Source organism: Hirundo rustica, chromosome 12 (genome assembly GCF_015227805.2).
Source record: "Hirundo rustica isolate bHirRus1 chromosome 12, bHirRus1.pri.v3, whole genome shotgun sequence".
Taxonomy (NCBI): domain Eukaryota; kingdom Metazoa; phylum Chordata; class Aves; order Passeriformes; family Hirundinidae; genus Hirundo; species Hirundo rustica.
The window spans coordinates 6,047,490-6,073,849 of record NC_053461.1 but is presented as its reverse complement, the minus strand read 5'-3'; the positions used below and the strand labels follow the sequence as shown (position 1 = coordinate 6,073,849).

Genomic DNA, 26,360 nt, shown 5'->3' with positions numbered 1-26,360 from the left:
GGGCTGACTACAAATCATCTGTGGATGAGCCAAGAACATGGCTCGTACTCACCAGCCTGACCCACACAGAGATGCACTGTGCTCCTTCCTTAGGGGGAACTATTTGCACAAATTCTCCTTTGATTCAACTGCTTTAAGGGAATGTATTCTATATTGCATATAACATATGTAATATTATATATTGGTTGTTTATCACATTTGGATGGATCCTTCTTGGAGCACGGGAAGGAGAATTTTGAGGTACAAAGCTGCTCTGTAATTAACTCTGTAATTAACTTCCTATTACTGAGGAAGTTTTTAAATAGAGCAAATGATGCCAAGGCCAGAAAAATCACTGTGATATCGAAGTGAACTTGTAACATTACACATAATAATTTGTGCAGCCCTTGCATCAAGGTTAATACAGCATCTTTCTCCAAGCTTCATTTTCTACAAGCTTTCTACAAGCCTCAAGTGATAACAGAGCAATTCTGACATGCAGGCTCTTATCAATGGGAAGTCAGATAATGAAACCCCGACCCCTGACACATTTCTGTCACTGAAAGCACAGTGCCATTCCCAGGACAACACACAAAGCTCTCTTTGGAGCTGCTGTACCTCAGGAAAGGTGGCAGTGGCTGGTAATGGGTGTGAGCAGTGACTGGGCTGGCAGCAGGCTTAAAAAGCCTTTCCTTGCAGCACTGCCTGGCCATTATTCAGTCACCTGAAAACCCGAGACACACGAAAGGCACTGCATTCCTCATTTGTTTACAATAATACAGCTGAGGAAACTGTCCCTGCTGCTCCTACTAGACACTGTTAGCAATTTAGGCCTAATATTTAAAATAAATTATACTTAACACAAGTAAAAGATGTACTTGCACCACAGGCTCCTACAGCAGCAAAGAAATCCAACAGCCTCTGATTTACTCGACGTGGATGGTCAGACATGCTGTAACCCAGCTATATCACCAGTAAAGAGATCTCATTTGAAATTTTTAAACATTAAACAAAAAGTCTTTTTACTTTGTCCCTCTCCTGTAGATGTGGTGTTTATCAAAAATTCTGTTTCAGACTCAGAAAAACAAAATCTCTGTTAAACACTCATCAGTAACTTTTTAACACTTAGCTCCATATGGTCTGAATGTCAATCAGTCTGTGACTGAGTTTTCTAAATGTGTAAATCATTATAAAGTCAGCTAATTAAAACAGATATAAAAATAAGAGCTCTGTTTATTACATGGATTTCAAGCACTAAATCATACCGTACCTATTCGGATTACATGGGCAACTATGTACAAATCCCTCTTCATGTCCTTGCTGCTGAGATCCTGAAAGATTGGAAAAAAGAGAGACATTTCAACGTAAGTGCCTGCAACTATAAATGTGGATGAAAACTCTGTTACAGAAAAGCAGGTCAAGACTTTTAAAAATGAGCTTTAAGAAAAACCAAATAGGAGAAGAACCTACAGAAGAAAAATAAGTGTTATTGACTCTGAGAAAAATTTAAAAATAAAGAAATAAATTAAGAAAATACACATAGGACACTTTTCAGCAGCATTTCGCATTCACATGTCAGAGGCCACCTTAATTGCAATTTCCTTGGTATGTTGTACTTTTCATTGATAACTTCACAAACAAACAACAACTTCTGAGAAATTCCTCCTGCATTTTTTTTTTTTTTTTTTTTTTTTTACAGGAAAGGTCTAAGAAACATTTCTTCCTAAAAACCCAGTTTTCCCTACGCCACTCACCTCCCAGACAAGACTTTAAACAGATACTCTGTACTGGGAGAATATTCATCCCTGTTTTAGACTAACACAAAAAGGCTCCTCGTGCTCTACAGCAACAGCTGCTGCTTCTTTCCCTACTAAGTGCTGTCATCTCACTGTCAGGTACTACTTACACAAAAATTAACCAGAACAGTCTCTGATTCAGATAAAATCTCGTGGTTTTCTTTAAAAAGCTCCTCAACCACAAGTTATTATAACCACTGTAAAAGGAAATAATGCTATTTTTACATAGAGAGGGGAGGAAATTTCAACTGTGGACATCTAAAATCTGTTATTCCTAATCTGAACCAGTTTAGAATTAAAACCTGCATTTTGCTGAAAGCTAAAATATGAACCTTAAATCACACAGCGAATTTCTTTCCCATGTGACTTGAGAACCCAAACCTCAGCCAGTGAGATTATGATGGAAGTGCAACTCCAGGTTACACAGCACAATAAAAACTGGCACAGTGACTCAGAACTAGGCATAAAGGGAATTTATCCTAAGGAGGAGATCCAATCCCTTCCCAATTGTGTTATATTGCTAAATTACAGCAGGCAAGTAATAAATTCATGGTGGTACCTCCTTGCTGTCTGAAAGCAGCTCTGTATTTCCCAGGGCAGCATATGCAGGGAGCTGCACAGCCACTGTTTGCGATGCTGCTAATCAGCAGATCTGTCTCTCCAGAGCCAAAAAATGAAGCTACATAAACCACTCTTAGCATCTCGTCCTCAGGCTCCATTCTGCTGCTGCACCAAGAAGGGAACACACTTTCTAGGCTTTCTCCACCACCCAATATACCAGGGTAACATATGGGAGCCTTTATCTTGCCTGTCTTGGAGACAAAAAGTTCAACACTAAAAGGGATTTGACATAGTTTTTATCTCAGTAATGCCTGACAAGACATTTCAAACAGCAAAAAACCTTGGAGGTAATACTTAATGCTCTAAGAGCAATGCATTCCTGAAAATATCCGTGCTTTGACAGGGGGAATTTTATTATACCATCAGATTACCAGTTATAATTAACAGCAATTTAAAGAATTATTTTTTCAAAGGGCAGCTGTCAAAACATCAGAAAACGGCAAGGCATGAACATATTGATGAGTTCACACTTTAGCTGCCTTTCCAATTTCACAAATATACTGTGTCACAGGCAAAAGACAAAGAACGTGGGCCCAGATGGCCTTGCATTTCAGTTTGTACAGCACAGGCTTTTTACAAGGCAAGAAATTCTTACTATGTCACGGACCAAACAATCAAAAGCCCCAACCCCTGCGAGGAAGTTTTCAGATAATTCCTCTGCAGAGAATCCAGCCACATCTCCCAGGACAGGGAGAGGATAAACTACACTTACTGGTTATTCTTAGGACTGCATGCACAGCGTGGGTATTTCCCACACCCTTCTGAGCTTCCTAAATGATACTGACTGATACACAACACAATTTCATTATAGTCCTAACTGAATGGCTTTTTTAGAAAATCATCCCTAAATTTTCTCACCTGTATTGGGTATGGAGGAGAGTTAGTTACTCTACAATAGCGGTTAGTTCTTTACAATGCTGGTTTCTAGAAAGGTCTGCTTGTGTGTTAAAAGAACCCCAACACCATCACAACCACCCCCAAACCACTGGAATCAAGGATACCTGTCTGCCACTAATTAGTTATTTAATTGAGCTGCCAACCTCATAGGCCAGAGAAGAAGGTATTTATCAAAAATAACAACCTTGTTCCATTTTAATTCAGACCCAGGAACGTTTCTAACGCGTGCGCAGGCCGAGGTTTGCTTGAGTGAGCTTTGATCTCCACAGCAAGCAGTTTCTCACCTTTGCTGTGATATGACAGGAGATGTAAAACCAAAGCCTGGGTAGTTTTCATACCTTACACAAGGAGACAGCTGAACCCTTGGACGTAACAGAGACAGCAGGAGAAGACAGGGAGCCCTTGAATTATCTAAGATATGGGATGCTTGCCTTGGGGAAAGATTAGAGTTTTAGAAAGATACAGCAGTGTGGTGAGGGAGGGCAAGGAAATAAATAGATTTAAAGTCAAGATGAACACAAGCTTGGGAGTGGACCTGAAAAATCACAAAACTATCTTATCTCAAAAGCATTTCATAACTAAGATGGTTATTCAAAAAAGCAAATATTTACTGCTCTTTTACTACACACTTTGGAAAGTTCTCTGAACACATTAATGAAAAATACTGCTTTAGAAGGGTGAGATTTTTTGCACAATTATAATTCCCGTTACACAGAGTACACATTCATTATAATTCTTGTTACGTAGAGTACACGTTCTGTAGCAGATGAGTGAGGGAGCCTGAGCATCCTGGAGAGCTGAGGCTGCAGGACCTCTGGTATTTTTGCAGTGACGGGGAAGGGAGCTCAGGAGATATCACTGGTCAGAATTGGGGTTGCACTGGCAAATGTCTGCAACCCCAGGGCTGGCTGCTCTTGGGCTATACTGGCCCTGCTCAGAATATGCAGCAGGTCTCTCCTGGAACTCTGTTATGGCCTTGGCTGTAATTTATCATCCCTTTTTAAAGGGTTTAAGGGCTGGTTTGCAGATCACCATAGCAAAACTGTTTCACACCGTTCACCACTTGTTCCATGACCCCAAGTTGTGTTGCATCGGTGAAGGTGGGGAAATCTTTTCCAAATTGATGAACCTCAGAGGCCAGAAAGTGCCAAAGCTGATACAAAGTCTGTGCTGCCTTTTGGGGTATTCCTTAGGGCAGCTCCCAATGCTGCACTCAGCTGACCCAGACACCAGTGCTGAACCTTAACCCTGCCCACCCTGTCTGGGCAGGGCCAGACTCTGGGTGTGAGTTACCATCTCTGGGGTGACACTGTCTCCTCTGCTGGTGTTTTATCAGCTGGCAACACTGCACTGATGGTAGAAAACCAGAACTGCTACTGAGGTCAGCATCCAGGTCAGTGTTACTTTTGGACTGCATCTTCTAGATCCAGACGGAGACAGAACTCAGCATCCTTCCACCTGGATCTATTCCGATCCCTAAGAGGAGGAATTCTGCTGCCTTCCCAAGGGAGAGAAGGGAACAGTGCTGGGCACCATGCCTGGTTCAGTGCCCAGCCCTGCCCAACCTCAGAGAATGTCACTGCCAGAAACAAAGCTCTGCCATCTCTCCTCTTCACTGAAGGTAAAACCCCTCCTGCTACAGAGCTTCCAGCATGTGCACTAACTAAAGGCGAGTCACGGTGGAAGGTGATAATCACACCTGGGATCTGAGATTCCTTACAGTTCTTCTGGGAGGAGCTGTTAAGTTTCAGAGTCTCTGAATTTTCATATTCTTTCTGAGAAAAAGCAGATAGAGTGATGGTCTGACACTTGATTCTGAGGGAATTCTAAACACAACTTAAGACCAGTGCAGAAGGGATTTCTGACAGGGGCACGTAGGGACAGGATAAGGGATAACACTCGTCTGATTTTCATTCAGAAAAAAGTGCTTTGTTCAGGCCATCACAGCCTTTTCCCCTACTCTGTCATCTAAGAGCACAGCACATCCAATGAAAATATTCAGAATTTCACACTATCTGCAGGAACAAATGCAAGTACTTCAGAATATTCACTTCGCCATAAAAACAATTTAGAAGTACATTCACTTTCTATGTTAGCATTTAGTCAAAACCATAACAAAACTTAGAAACTATTTCTGTTCTACTGATTATATTGGAGAGGAAGAACTGAGTTTCCTTCCCCTCAGGAAACCTCCAAGCCCACTCCTGTGAGGGAGAAGAAAGGGAACAGACACGTACTGTGAAAAGTGCACACATTCGATCGATCTTCTCTGGATTCCTGGGCCCTCCGTTCTTGTTTAACCTCACCATGAACCTCTCACTGAAAAACAAACAATGGTAGAAAAACAATGAGCTTCTCATGTACATACTTCAACAGAAAAATACAGGTAGATTTGGGTTTTATTAAAAAAGTCATGCAGTGGTTGCTGTAATTCCAAAGTCCGGAAAACAGTATTCAGTGGTCTATATAAAATTATGTGGAAAAGTTAGAATTTTAATTAGTTTGCTACTAACGCTTATCACCTCAGAGACTGCTGAAAACGCCACAGAGAAATCCGTAAGAAATAGATATATGATGATTCTTTTGAGATGTCAGTAAGTTAAGAACATTTTATCAGATGCTTTAATGACATGGTAAAATCCATTCTTTCAGCAAGAATTTTGTGATGAGTTAAGTGGAGAGCAGGACAATAGCAGAACTTCACAACATTACTCTGACAGTCACATTACAACATTACATCTTCATAGCTACCTCTATCTACCTAATACATAAATCAATGTTACATATTGTATTTTAAATTTCCAGTAAGATGTAGTCTTGAACTTTCAAAACTGGGGTTTTTTTAGGTTTTTAAAAATTACTATTGCAGCTCTAACGAGCATTTCATTTTCATACAGGAGCTGAATGCAATACTGTGTGCCACAGAATCCTGTGTGGACTGTCCCTTGGACAATGGCAGGGAAGGGGCTGACGAGTCTTTGAGCTGAGCTGTCTGTACGGATCTCATTCATTAACTAAAGCTGTATTGCTTAGTGTGCTTTTAAAGCACCCAAAGAGGGATATTCTGGGGACTCGCTGGTCTCTCGCAAGGTTTTCCTCCATTAATAAGTGGAAGTCTTTTAAAATTTGCAATTCATCTTCTCCTTGTTAAAGCCATGGAGAAAATCTGGTTCTTGTCTCCCTGTTCCAGCGCATTTCAAGAAATGAAGCAGCCACCACCTCTCTCACCTGCCCATTGATCACCATTCCCTTATTCCAGCACCACTGCAGTAACAACCTTTACATTCCTTCCTTTAATTTCCAGCTCTCCCTTGAGTCCTCTTGAGCTTGTGTGAATAAATAATTAAAGGGACTTTGAGCCAATTGCAGCACTCGAGAACTGTGGAACAGGCAGAGGCATTTGGCCCAAGGAGATCCACAGACAGGAGGCAGAGAGTGGCACAGTGACAGGGCAGCAGTGCCAAGAAGCCATCCCAAAGGACCAAGCCAGACCCAGTTCTCCCTCTTTTCCTTGCACATCACTTCTCCTAAACTTGTGGGGTTTTTTCTCATCTCCAGCACTCCTCTAATCTTTGATGTTACTACTGATCAGGAACAGGTTACTATTATTCTGCTGTTATTCTGCTAAGGGCTCACTGGTAACTGACCCTGTCAGGATCCCTGGGATGGTACCTGGAATAGGACTGGAACCTTTTTACACTGGTAACCCACATTATGAACTAGTAATTCATCTGTTTTCTGTTTTACAACTGTAAATTTATTTCTATATCAGAACAAATCTGGAAGAATAACCCTGTTTCCAGTGACCTGAAAATCCACTGCCTTCATCTATCACTGCAGGTCTGGTTTTAGACCAAAATACACACTTTTAGGGTCAAGAAACTTAATGGGAATTCAGTATCTTAATTTCTTCTTTTAAGAGCTATGTCCTTGGAAAAAGTTGAGTCTCCAGTCTCAAGATTTCCTCAAGCTTATCTTCTGCACAAGGACAAGAGCAGGCACAGAATCTAGGCAACATTAAGTCCAGTTTAGTAAGACTGAAATATCAAATCTGAATAAACTCCATGAGGGAATTAATTAAAAGCCCAGCAGTTATACCTGCCAAATGAGTGGTGGAAATGAAGCATGGGAGGTACTGAGATGCAGTCTGACTCCTTGATCCTACTGCTGCCCAAACCCAAAAAACCCACAAAACACCCACAACCAAAACCAACAACCCAACAGAAGTTTTAAGCTATCCTGAATATACACCAAAATCAGTTCTTTTGCAGAAAATTGGAGCTAAATGCATCAAAACAGAGAAAAAAATGAACATTTTACCCTGCTGAGCTCAGACCTAAGACGTGCCACATCAGAAGCAGCATCTTAAACAAAAGCTTATTTATTCCTCTTGCTCCTATATGCTATAAGCAAGCTCCAATTACTCTAATTGCAGCATCTCGTCCTGTGCTAATTCACATCACAGTGAAACCACCTCTTGTTCAGCACTAAGCCAGGGTTTACAATCACTCTCATGATTAATAATTGCTACAGCTACTCAAATATAAGAACCACAGCTCTGACAGGCAAAGTCAAACAGCTTCTTGTTCATTCACTTGAAAAGGAGGAAAAACGAAAGGAGTGTAGTGTCTCACTTCTTGGCTTCCCCAAAGTGACTGAAAAGCAGGACCATACTGAACTCTGCAGAAAGGAAGGAAGCCATCAATGGTTTGGGATGTCACATTTCCAGTATGAAAAAGAGGGCAAACAGGGACAAAATTTCCTGTTGGGTGAGCAGGAGTGGCACTGTGCCCACAGGGAGTTGTTGTTGTTGTCGAGGGTTGTTTTCGATGTTCCTCGCACAGTGTGTGAAGATGACAACAAAAGGAAAGGGCTGGCAAAGAGCTTGGGCTGGACTGGTGAGCCCCTGGTATTCATTCATGGGCACTTTTCATTACTGGGGGTGTTTCAAGGCAAAAATCCTGACTAAGCATCCATTTGGGAATGTAGGTACAGCATTAATAAATGCGTAATGCCAGAGCTGTGGAGATCTGCAGAGAGGCTGCAGATCAATTTTCTGTTTGAATTGGAGATGGGTGATAAACAACACGGGCAAAAAAAAATTAGTTCTTTAACAAAGTATAGGAGATTGGTTTTCTGAAGCAGGGACAGCAGCACATTAGGGCTTCATTCTCCTTAGGCAGAAACCTCACATCTTACACCCTTCCCTTGCCTTAAATAATGGTCCAGCAGCTGCTTCTCCCAGAAACCAAACCTCCTTCACCCTCTCCATTCCACTGTGCCACTGAAAGGGTAAAAGTATAAATGCTCCCTAATTTGTCTTATTTTCCTCAGTGCTTCTTAATTCCAGAGCAAACTGGGGGAACGCTGAAAACCCCCAATATTATTAAAAATACCTCAGTCCTTTCTCATAAACTGTATTTAATTGGGTTTTCAGAATTTAGCATGTGGCCAACCCCTCCTAAGAGCACAGGTTATTTTAAAATACATATTGCTCCATGCATGACACATGTAGAAGTGCTCAGGGAAAGGGGTAATGCGGTAGCAGAAAGGATCATAACAACTTGGTGTCTCCCTAGATTTCTTTCTGACACATCTAGTGTCATATGTAAAACCTTACCTATGTGCAAAATACAAACGGAGGAACGAGAATCTGAAAATGCTGGCACAGAAGTTTGCAGGAATAAGCTACAAACACTTGCCTAGCCAGGACAGTTCATCTCCTTTCAGTCCTACTGGTTAAAAATAAATTATAAGCATGTTACTATTTAATTTCTCCCCCACCCCCGTCCCTGAAAACTCTCTAGTATCTTCTTTAAACAATGTTAACATGCCTGAACAATAATTCTAGAGTGACATTTGAGCTGACATATGAGTACCACGAACATTTGAAGGTGCTACTGTAAAAGCACCGTATTTTGTCCCAGATAAATCTCAAGAACAAGCTCCACACAGGTCATCCAGGAGAGAGCTTGGGATGAGCTGGTCACTCTATGGCAACTAAACCTTGCCAATATTTCCCTTCAAAATATCCCAGTCTTGCTATGCTCACCACGTTTTGGGCAGTTTACCTCATCAGGGCCATCAAATACTGCATTCTTCCTGCCTCTGTGTGCACAAGCTCTACAAGGACGATATGCTGAGCAGATAAATGGAATTATGGTAGGAATTACTGATATAGGATCAAAGCATTTTCTTAAAGCTGCAAAAAAAGGAGTTTGTTTCAAAACAGGAATTAACTTAGGAGAGAAACACTGTGAAAAAGATCCCTGGGGCTTGGTGTGGGAAGGGGAGAGAAACCGGTCTCAAAACCTTACAGTTTGGACAAGCTAATATTTGCATGGTTTAACTTAAGAAGCTGTTCCTGTATCAAAGAAGAAGTGCACTGACCCAGCAGAGCAGAAGCTTTAAAGCCCCAGGGCTGCAGCATTAGCCAGTTTTCCAGAAAGCAATTACTGCTCCCCACCATCCTGTTTGGAGGCTGAGGGAAAACCAGGCTCTGCTGTCCTGGCTTTCCATTTGTGCTGCACCCTGCAATACAGTTAATGATAAATAACCACATCAGGCTTCTCATATTCGCTTGCACAACTTCACACAAAAAAAGAATAGACTTTTGTTTTCATTCAACTGGCATTTGGAAGTTTGTCCAAATCTCTCGAGTTTGTCAACTGCATTAAAATTACCACAGTCAGTGACTGAAACGGTCATATCAGGACAGCACTGCAGCCTGATGCTTTTGAGAACACCCTGTAGGAACTTCCTAAAAAGGAAAAAAAGCCTCACTTCAAGCCTTCTGAACTTTATTTCATGAGCATGGTCTCATGTTCATCAAGAAAGCATACACCTATATTGATATTTATCGTGAAAAATAATGGGTTTTACTCTCAAAATATGATTTAAGCAGTAGGAGTATCCTCTGAAAAAGCTTTTCAAGTTTATTTTCTGCTCATTGCTATAATCTTTCCGAGCTGCTAATTTTTGCTCATCCTCTTGGAAAAAAAATCTAGGTCCTTACAGCTGCTGTAAAACCGACCTAACAACAAAATCTCCCAGAGCTCCACAGGACGAGTCTCCATTCTCAGTGTGAGTGCCACAGGAAGCCAGAGCTGTACAGAACGGACCCGTGTGTGTGAAGAACCCAACTCCCACTTCCAGTGCAAACCAAGAGCATCTCCCAGGTGCCAGCAGTGTCCGAGCAATCCATCATCGACAGCGGTCACTGCCGAGCGCCGGAGACAGGAGCTGAACTTTCAGTTTGCTCACTGTCTCAGCAGTGACTCAGGGACTATTTAAAAATCTTCCTTTTCAGGCGAGTTCCAGGGAGTGTGTTTGGTTTTTCCCCTTTTCTTTTGTTGGGGGGAGGCAGGAGAGTTCTTTCCCGAGCTATCCAGCAGCTCTGCAATAACCCCGCTTTCACAGACAACTGAGGCACAGCGCACTGCTTTGGTTTATGGAGTGTATTTTATAAAGACATCTTAGAGAAAAGATCACCAAATCTGTGAGGGAAATGAATCTGGCCCTGAGAAAACAGCTCCAAGCAACGCAGTTTGCTTCCCAGCAAATTCAGGCTTAATGCTCATGAATTATTAAATTACCACATCGGTGAGGAGCCCCGGGGGAGGATTACAGAGCTTACAGTAAGACTGTTACTGCAAACACTGGGTTTCCATGGAAACAGAAAATAGTGAAAATAACTACCTGTCATTTCTCTCGCCGCGTTCAAGGGAAAACCACCACAATGTTCAAGTGGTATTGAGGCTTGCGGGGGGAAGGGAGCTAAGCACCAATTACATTCTCCTTGACTTCTCGTGACTCTGCCACACTTGAACATTTGACACCGTCAGGAGGATTTTTCTGTTATTTCCATCGTGAAAGGTACATATTTTAGCTCCCGAAAGGGATTCTGTCAATTAGAAAATGCTTCTATTTCAAAAAGAAAGGAAAAAAAAAAAAGAAAAGAGAGACCTCAGTCATCTAGTGTGATTCCACAGTGAGGGTGACTTTAACTAAAGGCAAGGCAGAGTGACCCTGCCAGGTGGCAGGTGAGGGAAGCTTTGCAGGGAAGACTTCTAATTTTGGATCACCGCTATTTTGTAGAATAAGGATTTGATCACCAGCTCTACCCTGGGAGAAGCCAATGGTTCTGAGGTTTGATACAGCAGCTGTCACATTTAATTCTCGCTCCACAAGAGCTTTGCACATGACAGTTTCTGTCAGGAACACAGAACTGGCGTTTTTGAGGGGGAATTTTGCCACAGGAGCTCAAGCTTAACAAGAGGATTCCATACACAAAGCCTTCCTACAGATAATTACTTGGAAGTGTTTTCTCTGAGCTCACTTAGACATTTAAACAACACAGATTTCCCTGCTGCCCCTCAAGTGAGCAGGATTTCTTCTGGCTGTGTGTGTTCACAGCACACTGTCATCCCTCCTAATCAGGAAAAGGGAAGAAGTTCCAATGCCTGCAACTCATTGATTTCTTCCTGTTAACAACTGAAATAGCAAAATAACCCCGCAGAAAACTCTATGTCCCTGCCTGTTTGTATGTCATAAAGGCCCCACCTGTGGGGGGAGAAGGATGGTGGTGGTGATACAAAATAAGATGGATACTTGTAAAAGCTCCTGCTTTGGAATAGCTACCTATTCATAATTCCATCAGAAGTACGAAAAATAGTAATTTTATAGAAAAGAATTAATATCTCTAATAATACCACTTACATATCTTACAGCAACTTTCATATACAAATCCAGATAGTAGCAGTTTCTTTTGCATGCACTACTAACGAGATAGGATAAACAGGAAAACAAAGCAAATGCAGATTCTAGAGAGATCCAGGGAATGAAAATCAGCTGAAGCAACCAATAGAGAAAATGAAAATGCATCACTCCTCCTGTGTCCTTTTCTAAAAATCTACCCACCAAAAGCCCTTATTAAATACTCCACAGGTTTTGTCTTCAGTGATGACAAAATTTGTGTTTTTCAGAAGTTCTGTGTTCTGGCAGAAAGGCTCTTTGTTCCCGTATGTGTGAGCAGACTTCAGAGACACACAGATCGTCCATGGCCACTGCAGGGACCAGGACAAGGCCATTGCTGTGGGTACCAATATTGCTTCATGTCTGCTGAGGCTTTGAGGAAGTTCACCTTGAGCAGGGTGAAAAACTCCTGCTGCTACCATTACTATTGCTACGAATTATCTATTGCACAAAACTCAGAAAAAGACTTCCCTTGAAATACTAAAGCCACACCAAACTAAAGTACAGGAGGAGGTGATGGGGGATTAGCTATCCTAACAGATCAGATTGCTAAAAGACAGGTAAAAATTGAAAGATGGGTTTTTTTCATGACTAAGCAGAAGAAAAAACTCATTAGTTGGTAAGGTAAATCCCTGGGAAAATTTTCTGAATATTAAAGAAATAATTCTGAGTGATACAAAGTTTTTGGGTTTGTTTTTTTTTTTTCAGCAGACAAATCATTATAGTGACAGGGAATAAGAGAACTTTTCTATTTTAAAATAGTAATGCTATTAAAAACATAACAAAAGGAAAATTTAGCGCATATTGCACAATAGAAGTAAAACATAATTGTCTACTTCCTTACATAGCAATAAAGGAACATGATAATATTTTAAAGCAATTAACTGGGGATAAATGCCCACACATTGTCCCAGCAGTCCCAGAGCCATTACTTGAGAGAGAAACAATTCAGAAAAAGGATCTTCAGGTCAGCCCCATATCGTGGAAGAGAATGCAGAACGGTTTGACACAGTTTTTACAGCAGATCCTTCCACATTAATCAACAATTTCTCTTTCACCTATTCAACTTCAAGCATATTTATCTACCCACTGACCCTTCTTTCATTTTTCTGACCTTATTAATGCCAGTCTTACTCTTTTTTATTTCACCTGACCCCTCTTTCCGCTCCCAGCTGCCAAAGCTCCCTCTGCCCAAGCCGAGTCTGGTCTCTAGAACGTGAACAAGCTCCCAGCCCTGGTCGGGGCAGGTAGGGCTGCTCTGTCCAGGTGTTCCTGCATTAAGGATGCTGATCCTGCACATCAGAGCTTTGAGAGGACTCAAACCCATTCCTGGACAGGACTCGTGGGAAATTTGCCATTGCATTTCACAAGCTGGCTCAGTGTTTGAAGTGGAACTGTCTGCATTAGCAAGTGCTACAGGAAAATTATTCAAGATGGCATGTGTAATCGCAATGTAATTTTAGATACACCGTTCTTGCTAACATTTTTTAGAAGCTGATATACATTCCCATTGACAGTTTAAAAGTAAAAAAATAAAACATGACTAAATGATGATGAGACCCATGGAGCTAATGGCCATCATCAAATACAAACAGAGATGAGGGATTCCTGTCAAATTTGTCAAGGTAACCTTCAGCAGCTTGGTACAGATCTGTATTCTGACGTCGGAACTGGGAATACTGCGTCTCAAAAACTCCTACTACAGAAAGAGAGAAAATCAAATTCCCTACAAATTCATCATTTCTAAATCCAGTGTTTCCAAAAGGTGCATTTATTCTACTCTACCTAAACACTGGCACAAACATTTTCTTTTAACAGCCTCCCCCTGCCACTCAAGTGCAGTATTGGGACTTCTATAGGACCAGGTTGTACAAGTGAGTAGCAACTTGAGAAAACACCTAACACTCACACACTGGTTAAACCAAACCCAGCGTGGTCATGCCCCTGAAGTTTACTCTTTACAAGGACATATTTAAATTGATAACAATGTTCTCTAATATTTTTACACCTTTAGTACCTTGAACTGTTTATACATTTGTCTGCTGATTTTTATCACAGAAAATAATTTGGTTGGAAAGCATCCCAAGATCCAGAGATGAGTTACACCATTACCTGTGCAGTTACCACCAAACCCCACTGCAGAGCAGCACTAACAGCCAAACATTGCCACTGAACATTTTTTGACTCAGCCTTGAAAAATAGGGGCAGATGACTTTATGTCAGATGACTTTTGAGCAGCTGAATCCAACTATCCTGCTGTAGACCCAGAGCGTTTTTCCAGTCCATAATTATGTTTCCAAACCATGTTTCTCTCCCGAGAACTGCTTTGTCAATGGTGCTAAATCCTTAACACAAGACTTGGGACAGACTGTACCGCTCACATTCTCCCCATCATCCACCCACAAGCTGAGAACATTTCCACAAAAAACATCTTTCCGTATCACCTATTAGCAAGAGCTTTAAAGAGCAAGCTTATGCTTTTTTCTCATTTTGGCTACTGCTTTTAAATTTTAACACTGAAATAGATGTTTCCCCATCAAACTCCTAGCCTGTGTTGCAGTGGTGACAATCCTGTCTCACCCCAAAGACACGGCAGATATTTAAAACAGACACTGCAGAGAATACCTGGTCTCTCAACAAAAGCTTTGAACACTTTCTGTAAAAGAAATGCCCACATGGACTTCCTCAGTCACTCCCAGCACCACGGGCACCCAGCACATCTCCCAAACCCCCAGTCACGAGGAGGTCGCTGCTATAATGGGAATGGCAAAGGCTCAGCAAGTAGGAGGAGGCAGGTGGAGGAGTTACCAGCAGAAATATGCACAAACACCATTTTCCATGCATAATTACTGCTTAGGCCCCCAGATCTTCAAATTCAATCATATCAGAGTTTCTCCTTTGTTCTTTTCACTCTCCATAATTAAGGATATTTCTAGACGACAAGAAAATTTTAAATGCCAGTGGGGTGTAAAATAGGGTAACTGGTTGAAGATGCAGGCAGAAAGAAAAACATTCACATGTTTAAACATAAACTTTCTAAAGAAAAAATAAGATGGAAATTTATTTATCCTTTTCCATACTCAAAAGGCTGAGAGACTTGGGATGATTCAGCCTGGAAAAGAGTTGTCCCTTCCAGACTTGAAGGGAGCCTACAGGAAAGATGGAGAGACTCTTTACAAGGGCTGGAGTGAGAAGACAGGGGGGGAACAGCTTCACACTGAGAGTGGGTTTAGGTGAGGAATAAATTCTCCCTTGTGAGGGTGAGGAGGCCCTGGCACAGGGTGTCCAGGGAAACTGTGGCTGTTCCATCCCTGGGAGTGTCCAAGGCCAGGTTGGACAGTGTTTGAGCAGCCTGAGATCATGGAAGGTGTCCCTGCCTGTGGCAGGGGGTGGAAATGAGATGGCCTTTAAGGTCCCTGCCAACCCAAACCATTCTGGGATTCTATGAGAGTGGACTTATCAAGCTCATTTTCAGAAAAAAACCTGCTATCATACTTCTGAATGTGTGATTTTTTTAAAATTATGCATATTGCCATGCATTTCCTGGAAAAAAATGAGTTATTATATAGGTATCTAAACCTCACTGCTTTACTGAATTTAATTTATTTTCACCCACCAAAATCATGCTAAAAATGTCAAAAAATGTAAATATATCTCTTATTTGTTGCATCTTTCTAGAACAAATAACGCCCTGCACCCCTTTGTCTACCAGTTTCCAGCTCCTTTAGAGCAGTTTCGTCCTGCTGTATCTCTCTATTTTATCAAGTTCAATACTTCTCTTCTGTTGAGGCAGGAGGTGCATTCCCATACAACCAAACAAAATTAGCTGGCTCTGGTGTGATTTGTGCTTGACAAATCTATGCTGACTTTTGCTTACCATCTTGTTAGCTTCTTAGTGCTAACAAGTAGTTTATTTGTTCAACAACTTTTTGCATTTGTCATCAGATTGCAGCTGACCTTCTTAGGGAGATTGAGGCAAAGCAGCCATTAACTACTCCAGCTACCTTGGAAACATCTGCTCATGGCTTAATGTCCCCTTTAATCTGTTCAGTTATTTCTTGATTTTGTAAAAAAAGGGGGTTTTGCTGGTAAAGCATTATAGAATTATCCTTTTTGTTGTTGTTGTTGATGCCCTTTTCTAGCTGTATTTTTTCCTACAAGTTTGTCTCTTTCCATCCTTGTTTGTGCAATTCCATTTGTCCTTTTTTATACTGCCTTCCCAACTCCATTTCACCACAGAACATGAGACAGACTTTCTGTTGCTCCCATATATTTAATCTTTCCTTCATACTGAAACAATTTGCTTTTGTGCTCTTCAACAGGATCATTCGGAAACAGACAACTCTCGGATGTAGTTTCTCCATATCAGTTTCTCCATCTCTGATCTTTATTGACACCTTCCTTCCTGAATTCACCATCTTTACAGGAACATTTTCTTTGCTGCCTTTTTGATGTTACTCTCAGCTCGATCATTCCATGATCATTTATCCCAAGCTCTGTCTCACAATGGGGTATAATCATTGGCTATAATCCAAACTGGATCAATTATCACATCATTTTCCAGTTACTTCCACTCAGCAAATAAACCGAGGTGTTAAAGATGAGTCACGAAGTTGCTAGACTAGTGACTTTTGTATGCAAGCAAGAAAGAAATCCCAAATACTTTAAAAAAGTCAAATAAACTTTAATCCCTTTTTCTCTGAGCCTTCAAGTTCTATTTACTTACAAGTACTGCTTTTTATATTTCTGTCAGACTAAAAATAAAGTCACTTTTTCCTTGTGTTTACCTCTAGGTTTTGACCCCTCTGATGGCAGTGCTGTTATTCCTGCTGTCCATAGCTCCCCACTGTCATCCTTTGTCTGCTCCTCCTTTGCTGACAACCATTAAACACAGGAACGTTTTTGTATTCAGAGCCTGGGAACCATCTCAAGTGGTATTTCAGCTGCTGCTCCAACCTTCAGATGGCTGATCCACACCTGGCGCATGCTGCTACCTCAGCCCTTGAAAAACACTGGAACTTTCAGCAATTCTTCACTTAACCTCGCTGGGAAATAACTCCTGGCAGCAGCAGGTTCAGGGAGGTTTGTAATCGAGCACATGTCCAAGGCAGTAACGCTGAAAGCCACTCAGCCTCCAGCGTGAGCTGCTTGGGTAAGAAATTTATCAAGCTCCAAACCATTTCAGAAGTCAATTTTTCCCTTCCATTTAGAGTGCAGTGTGCAGAAGCCTTGTTTGGGTTTTTTACCTTAATGTACTATTTCCCGAGAGGAAAGAAAATGTTTTAAAATAGATATAAAAACATCATTCTAAATTTGTAGCAATGTGTTTGTCTATTTTCTGGTTTCTTCTCCAAAAAAGAGCTCAGCCTTGTTACGTATTTCTTCCCCAGCACTCTTTAAGATGTCAGAAAATGTAAAAATTATGCTGTTTTCACTACAGCAGACCACTGATGCTTAGTGCAGGGAGCTAAGTAATAACAACTGTTTGCAGAAAAAAAGTATTACTATATATATTTAAATTTGCCTGAACCACTCTTTGTGCTTTTTCTCATTATAACCACAATTTTCTTATTTTTTTTTAAACATTGGCAAAACTCTTTCCTTAAGGCTGTCCACTCAGTGTTTACATACAAACTGCAGCCCAAGACAATTCAACTCCTTTCAAAGCAATTTCTGCTGGCAACAGCTTGTCCACCTGTCCCCCTTCCTCTTCCTGGCAGCTTTTCTCATCTAAATTATTTAATATTTTACTGCTTTGCAGTAGGAACTAGTTGGGTGTACTTGGTTTGGTTTTCTATTATCACCTTTCCCTCTTAACAGGTATTTTCTGGTCACTCTGTCAAGAGAGGAATCATAGGCACGTCCTGAACCGCATCACCTGGAGTGTCCAAAGGGGACACAGAGGGAAGGGGTCAGGAGAAGCCTTTAGAGGAGCAGCTGAGAACCCTCGCATTGTTCAGCCTGGAGGAGGCTGAGGGAGACCTGACTGGGGCCTTCAGCATCCTCCTGAGGGGCAGGGCAGGGGAGGGGAGAGGAGAAATCTCTGCTCTCTGTGCTCAGGGACAGCAGGGAAGGGCTGGAGCTGTGTCCGGGGAGGTTTAAGCTGGATATGAGGGAATCCCATCCAGTCATCAGAGCTTTCTAATACAGACCAATATTTAGTGGGATGTACTCTGTAGAGATATAAAACTTTCTCACTTACTCTGAGCTTTCTTCCAAAGAGAGGGGAGAACAATCTGTGGCTCTTCTCTCACTTGGAAACACATTTAAATCTAATTGCTAAAAACCAGGAGCGTTTTGACTACGGCAGCAAGTGACTGTCACGACATGCTTTTACCAAAACCCAGAACACCACACAAATATGGTCACATCAGCCCAAGCTGCATTTGCTAAACCTCCAAGACACAAAATAAACGCTGCAATGCTGTTCTACATCCTCTGATGTTTTCAAAACCCGTTTGTAAGAGAAAAAGCCAGCCCATCTCATGTTTGCTAGCACTGATACCAGTTAGTGCAATAAACTGAGAGCACAGACAGGGATGAATGTTAAGAGTTTATGTTGAGAGCAACGATGAGAAAAAGTTATTTTGTGACAGGCCTGGAAGGCAAGGAGTGGAGGAGAGTTAGAGAGGCACACAGCAGTCCCTTCTCAAACCAGCCCCACAGCCTGGCCCTGTCATTATTTGTGCTTCTTAAACAACAGCCCTAAGGAGGAAGCTGGGAGACAACCAAGACCTTCAGTAATGTCTGGAGGCAAAATCAAAAAACTAAAAAAAGTCAACCATTCTGTGCCTTTAATGCTTCACTAAATTTCGTATGCAAAGACCAGTACTTGTGATATTCCCACACAGGATTGCAGGACCAACAGCTCCTGATTTACCAGCTCTGTCCTTCCAGCTGGGCCACAAGAACACACCACGTGTTTATCTCCAATACATTTGCTCTGCTCACAGCTCTTTTCCCAGGAAACATTTTGGCTATTTGACACGTTCCTACCTGATTTGTTTGCCTTCCCGGACGTCGTACAAAGAAAAAAAGACGTCTGTGTCCTCTCCAATGGTGTTGTAGGTGAAGCTCTTCAGGCTGAGAAAGAAGTGATGAGGCACTGGCATCCGACAGGCTTCCCCGTGCCGCTGACGGATCGTGTCCACCTGATTCAGACCAGGGAGAGCCATTATTCTGTATATATTCTGTTCGATATATTCTTCTAAATAAAGGACACCTAACCAGCTTGACCATTTTAACTGAGATCCTGCTCTCCCTCCTCACCATCAAGTTAAAGCTTAATCTCAAATACATTCTGCCTCAGAGACAGGTGCTAGATTAAGCTTTCTGCCTCTATTTTTAACACTTCTAATTTGAATAGACTGATGAAACTGTGATAAGTTTCAAGTAGATACAAAAAAATGGTTTATGCATTGAAAACTTGATTTTATCAAGTAAACCAAGTCAAACCTATTTCTCAAATTTTGCCTTGATTCTGGTACTGAAAATGGATTATAAGACAGTACTGGGGTGGTTCCTGATGATTTCCATTTAAAGGGAATGGACTTGAAAGCATTTTTAGTAACATTTGTTACATTCTTTCTTTTGAACAGCTGCAATTCACTTTTAGAGGCCATTTATGTGACCATTAGGATGAGAGCAGTGACTGTCCCCCTGTACTGGGCACTGCAGAAGCCACAGCTTGAATCCTGGGGCTTGAGCCCCTCACTCCAAGGAAGAACTGAGGTGATGGAGCCTCTCCAGAGAAGGAATGGAGCTGGGGAAGGGTCTGGAGCACAAGTCAGATGAGGAGCAGCTGAGGTAGCAGAGGGGGCTCAGCCTGGAGAAAAGGAGGCTCAGGAGGGACCTTATTGCCCTGTGCAGCTCCCTGAAAAGAAGTTTCAGGTGCCAGGTGGGGGTTGGTCTGTTCTCTCAAGGAACAAGCAACAGGATAACAGAAAATGGTCTCAGGTTGTGCCAGGGAAGTTTAGATTGGATATGAGGGGAAAATTCTTCACTGAAAGGGTTGTCAAGCACTGCAACAGGCTGTTCAGGGAAGTGGAGTTGCCATCCTTGAGAGATTTAAAGGATGTGTAGGTGTGGCACCCAGGGACAAGTTTAGTGGTGGGCTCGGCATTGCTGGGGGAAGATTTGGACTTCATCTTAAGGGCATTTTCCACTCAAAACCAATCCATGACTTGGAACCAGGCTTAACAGGCCAGTTTGTCCTGCAGGTATAAAAAAACTTAACAAGGGCTGATAACATGGGCAAGCAATCAAGCCAAACAGTAGAAAGGTTTACTCAACACATTGACCTACTGACAGCAGTGAATGCTGCATGGCCAAAGAAAAAAAAGTGTAAATAAATGGATGCTTTCCGTTTTTACAGTGCTTTACAGCCATTCATGCTGATCTTAATAAACAGGTTGCATGGATATTGTAAGTTCATTATGCTCATCTCCTCTAAATGCATGGACAGGTAGATTCTAACCAAAAAATCCTTTAAATTCCAGACTTACAATTCAGATTTGTACCGGTTTAAAAGGAATTTTGTTCTGGATTTGAAATTAAATCAAAGGAAATCATCATTCTTTAAAGACAGGTACCTGTGGGAGCACAGATCTCTGTAAAGATCAAAGCCAGATTCCATGACCAGGACTGGATTATATTAGTACAAAAAGGATGTGTGGAACAGAAGCCACAAAGCCACGTGTTAGCAGGTAGGGAGAGGAGTCACATGGCCAGAGTGAGGCTTTTGATCTCACTACACAATTTTATCTTTTAAGAACAACATGAGCTCAGGAAAAGAGATCTAAATGGCATTTGAAGAAGGACCTTAGTGACCTAAATGCTTGGGAATCTTCTGAGGAAGTGTTCTATGGGTAAGGACTTACTCAGTAATCTCCATCATACCTTCACCTACATTCCCAAGAACTTAAAGACAACAAAAATTCCAATATGGATGGTATTTACCTGTGATGTGCTCTGCTGGACACTGTGTCTACTTGACAAATGCTGTGGAGATACAAAATAGTAAAATTTAAACCTTTTTGAAAGTAAGAAATATTTACATTATATTTATGCAGCATTAGAACCGTAATTCTAAAATAAGACTTTCAAAATGATTACCAGCTTTTCATGCCTTTTTTCACAGTGTATCATCACTCACAAGTCCACTTGCTTTCCTAAAGGCTTTCCTCAGTTAAGCTGTTTTTTTACCTAACTATTTGAATTTACAGGAAGTATTTACCTCAGCTTTTAAAGTAAATGGCCATCACAAGTTAGGCAGAATTTAAAAAAGAAATGCTATTACAGTGTTGGAAAATTTCATTATTCTGTATAATCTCTGTCTTCTCTTACTAAATGGGAAGATACCTCACCACTAATCCTCATCTCCTGGTATGCTGTCTGTGAAAAGGTGCACTTGTTAAAAAACACAGGCATCTAGAAAGAAAGATGGATTTTATATGCTGTTAAAACTTTTTGCTCTAATAAGAAAAAGAAATCCTGAAAATTGATTAAAGACTCTTCTACAATTTCAGCTGCCCAACACCTATAAAGAATCAATATAAAGAGCTACATGTCTAAAAACTCAGAGGATGATGCTGTATTTAAAGCCTTTTATGCTAGAAGGAGATGTTATAATCAGAAAATGGACTGCGAGACTCACTGAAGCCATTTAATCTCCAAAGGGAGATTTAAATACTAATCTAAATTGAAAAGGTTTCGGGGAGCTTTTAAAAAAAACATCATTAATGATTCTGCCATGCTTTTCACTGCACATCATCTTAATATTAGCTTTTTAAACCGAAACATTAACATTGACACTACCACACATTATTAAATACTCTCTTCATTTGCCCCACCTCTCTCCTTCTATTACAAATCCAACATCTTATTCTGACAAAACGTTTACACTCCGTATCAGAATTAGCAGATCAACAAACACGAGGCTTCAAAGGAGGTGAAAGTAAAAGACTGCCCACAAAATGTATCTGGCAATACTCTTAACCTACCACCGCCGTCTTTCACACGGAACACAAATAAGATTTCTTACCACAAAAGGGGAGATGAGAATAAACCAAGGAGATACTGGGGCACGGAGGGAGCTGGCAGAAGCGCTCACTGAGCCCCTTTCAATCCCTCCCCACCAGTCCTGGGGAGCTGGAGAGGTCCCAGCGGAACACCAGTCAGCAGCTGGCCCAGCCGGCCAAGGACGCCCCTGTATTTGACACTGGTGGTGCCACATCTCAAATCCTCCGTTCAGCTTAGGGCTTCTCACTACTGGATCAGCTATCAGGGAAAATTTTGTCACCCAAAGTGTTGTCAAGCATTGGAACAGGCTGCCCAGGGCAGTGGTGGAGTCCCCACCCTGGAGCTGTGCCACCTGGGGACAGGGGCTGGTGGGGCCTTGGCAGTGCTGGGGGAATGGTGGAGTGAAATGATCTGAAAGCTCTCCTTCCACCTAAACAATTCTGTGACTCTAAATGGAATATTTTGACATCTGTTTACATTCACTGTTATAAAAATGTCCTCTTTCACACTCTCAGTAGAAAAATAATGATCTCCAGCTCCATTGTTTGTCTAACTATTGCATCATCTTCTGGATGTGAAAGTCTTCAAGTTGGCTGAGTTGCCTATTTAATCTTTTTATCACCTGCCACCACTTAGAAAGATCTGGCATAGAAATGACCAGTTATTTAAGGTATTCAAGGTAACCTGACTTCTTTTGATTAAACAATCTCTAAATGCAAGTAAGAAAGAGAGACACTCAAACAACACAAATGTGAGGGGTGGTCTGAAGAGATTCCTTAGCAAACACTGCTGCTTACAGAGTGTACACTGAGGTAAATCTGTAACAATTAGTGGTAAAAAGCTCAGGTTTTAAATTTCTCCATAACCAAAAGATTAGATTTGACTAACTCCCTGCTTTCATGCTTCAGGACCACACTATAACAATACAATCACTGACTGAGTTAATTCATGTGCCCTTGCCTCTGGCCAGGCAAAGAGCCCAGAGGGTACGTGCCATTTTTGGGTACTTGGATGGCAGCGTGACTGAAAATAGCCAAAATGGATTTGTCAGGGGTACATTATGCTGGATCAAGTGATTCCCTTGAGGTAAAATAACCAAATCAGTAGATGAGGGAAGATGAGCGGCTGTTGTCTCTCCCCAGCTCAGGGAGGCACTCAGCATTCCTGTACCCAAGCTCTGAACTTACATCTGCATGGGCAGATTAAACTGTTTGATCAAAAACCCAACAAACAGCAGGATTTTCAGGCTCCAAAGGTAGTGGCTGATGGTGTGTATTCTTCAGGGGTCTGGCCTGAGACCCATGTGGTCTAAAATTCCCAGATGATCCTAAACTGGGGGCAGGGTCCTGCTAAAGCAAACCAAACATAAGTCAGGGGAGCACTCGGGCCGCAGGGACATTTAACAATTTACTGTTTCTCTTATCAGGAATGGAGCCAGTAGACTGAGAATAACATTTCCTCCTTTTCCCTCACCCCTGAGTGAACTACAGCTGAAATACCGCATCCAGCAAAAGCCAGCGAAGCAGCACAAGGTGCTTGAGGAGGATGGAGAGAATGCAGCATTACAGGGCTGGAGAAGTGGGTGACCTGTGGCAGCCTTCCTGTAACCATGAAGTCCCTGGCACAAAGAGGTAGTCAGGCTCACCACAGAGCTGCACAGCACATTGGTCAAAATCCTGTGGTCATCAACTACAACATGGGATATCCCCATGCTCCAACAGGGAAAAATGTAACTCCATGGGGGCAGCCATCAGAGCACGGATCCAATCCTTTCCTGTCAAGAATTTCAAGATCCACCAAAAGCACTGAGCAACTGGGGCTGAATTCAATATTGACCTTGCATTGAGAGCAGGAAGTTTGCCTAGACCTCCCTGAGGCCCCTTCCAACCTGAAAAGCCTTCCAAAGTAATATGAAAATAGGATTGTTAAGAAATTATCCATCTCCCTTCTAAAAAAAAAAAAAAAATGAATTCATTTTACCTTTATTTTTCCCAAAAGATAGTTGTCTGTAAAGGTTGTGCAAAGTTTAACAGGTACAACGCTCAGTATTATCTTTCCTCACCCAATTCTTAAACTGATTCCTTTCTATTGTAACCTAGTCCTATTGATTCTTTTCTTATCTGTCATTAGGATGAAAAATTAATCAATTCAGCTTGTGATTCCATTATAACCTCAAATCTCCTCTGCAGAACCACCTAAGCTTGCAGTGTCCCAATCTGTACTTCAGAGCCAACAACTGACTGCAGGAGTTAAAACCTTACATTTATGATTCTCCCTGGTATGCTACATTTTTTCATATATTTCCTTCAATTTCTCGATATTATTTGGAATTCTGATCCTTCCCTCCACGGAAATAATCAGAAATACCATTTCCAACTTTGTGGATTTTGTATATTTAGTAAGCAGACTCCTTATTTCAGCATCTTAATTAAACTTGAAGGACTACAAAATGGAGGATGACCCCAAGAAATTCTAGTAATTCACCCGTCCTCCTATTTAATCAAATTATTGACAACCATTCCTTTTTTTTTTTCTGAGTGTGGGTTTTCTAATTAGCTCTGTGTTTACATTAATTTCATCTAGAACTGATGACCTTTGGAGAATTTAAATTAAAACAAACATTTAAAACCTTTATCAAAATCTAAAGATGGCATCAGCTGCTTCTCCTCTATCCACTAGACTTATCTATATTCTGGATCTTTAAAAATTTGCTTATTCTGGACAAGTTCACACTCACTATTACTCATGTCCTTGCTGCAAGTAATTATGATTTTATTATTATTATTATTTTCCAGCATTTTTTACAGGGAGAGAACCAGCTCCTCCTCCATCACTTATTTTTAAGGTGTGAAATTGGCTTGCCCTTTGCTGGTATTCTGGAACCATACTCATCTTCTCAACGATTATCACTAACATGTCAGATATGGCTTCTCCAAAGATCCCAGCTGAGATGTACATCATTCCAAATCCCCTGGAACTGAAAACTTCTTGATAAAGTTACCACCTTACCAGAATTTAGCGAGGCAAGGAGGACATTAAAGGCCTCCTGTGCCCGTTGGTTTTCCCCAGTATAAAAGCTTTCCTTTAGCTTCCCAGTTAGTATCAGGTTATTTATACAAAACTGTTTCTTGGTACAATTGACCACATTTGCTTGTTATATTTGAATTTGTGCACTGCCTTTCTAATTTTTCTATTTACCCCTTTGTGCTATTCTATTATACTTCTCCATAATTATGTCCTTGTAAACTGGCTCTCAATAATCTCAATTTCCCTTTCCCTATAATGCCTGGAGGAAATGAAGAATTCTTAATTTATCCAACTTGGCCTTTTAGTAAGCATCTTGTGGTTTTGTTCTTAATTTGCTGAAAGAGCTGTCAATTCTTCTTATCTCCATTTTCTCACCAAACCTCTTTCTCATGACATCTTATCTACCAATATCAGTTTTCAGTGTTGTTCTTCCTCATTCCTTTCCTAACAATGCCTGGTGAGTGAATCCCGTCATTCCAAGGCAGTCTTAAACTGCTTTCATTTTCATATTCTCATCTGACTTCTTACTGGGCCCTAGAACCCAACATACACAAACCTGTTCTCTGTCAATCTGCTTTGTTTTACAAAGAACAACCAAGGAAATCACAACAAAGATTTCATGATCTTCCTGTCCAGTTTGTACCCAGTTGTTTTCCTTATCTAGTACAGTTTTGGGTAACTGAATTCCTATTTTCTTGACTACTCCTTCTTACCAATCACATTTACCATTTGAATAAACAGTCATGAGGTGATGGCAGCATTAATTTGAAACTATTTATTTATGTACTCTATTTTTTTTTTTTAATTACCAAGTCTGGTGACTCCTGTCATTTCTCTCACACAGTTGGAAGAAAAGCCAAAGCTGCAGCAGTTACACATCCAACAGCTGTGCCTTTCATGAACCGCCTGAACTTGCCCTGAAGACACATACCCACTTCAATAACTTCACAGAAAAGCTAAACCTAATTAATCACCAGCTTTGAACATTTCTGATTTGTGAAACAACTTCAGTCATTTGTGCCTTGTAACCCCGCCACTAAAATGTTCCACCCAAGTGTTCCTGACATCCTGCACTTCGTGTTCCTAAATGACAACTTCAATCCAGTGGCAACTCCAGCGCTGAGCTCTGTGGCAGAATTCTGAAAACATATTTCCTCACCATTCAAAAGTAATGTGTATTTTTAAAAAGTGCTCTGTCATATTCATTAAAGTCACAAACACTGTCATAGGGAAAGGACAATTTGCTTTCCTTCAGGAGCAAAGCAG

The 26,360-nt window shown here is 41.3% G+C and overlaps 1 protein-coding gene across 14 annotated transcripts in view; it reads right to left on the bottom strand.

The window, feature by feature from the left end:
* Positions 1-26,360, bottom strand: part of DOCK3 (dedicator of cytokinesis 3) — a 183,938-nt gene that overhangs the window by 87,931 nt on the left and 69,647 nt on the right. For all 14 annotated transcript variants that reach the window (XM_058422182.1, XM_058422187.1, XM_058422184.1 and 11 more), the window contains exons 8-11: positions 21,006-21,047; positions 19,044-19,198; positions 5,531-5,612; positions 1,250-1,310 (exon numbers count right to left, since the gene is read on the bottom strand). In XM_058422182.1, coding sequence (XP_058278165.1) covers positions 1,250-1,310; positions 5,531-5,612; positions 19,044-19,198; positions 21,006-21,047 — 340 coding nt within the window. The remainder of the gene's footprint in view (positions 1-1,249; positions 1,311-5,530; positions 5,613-19,043; positions 19,199-21,005; positions 21,048-26,360) is intronic.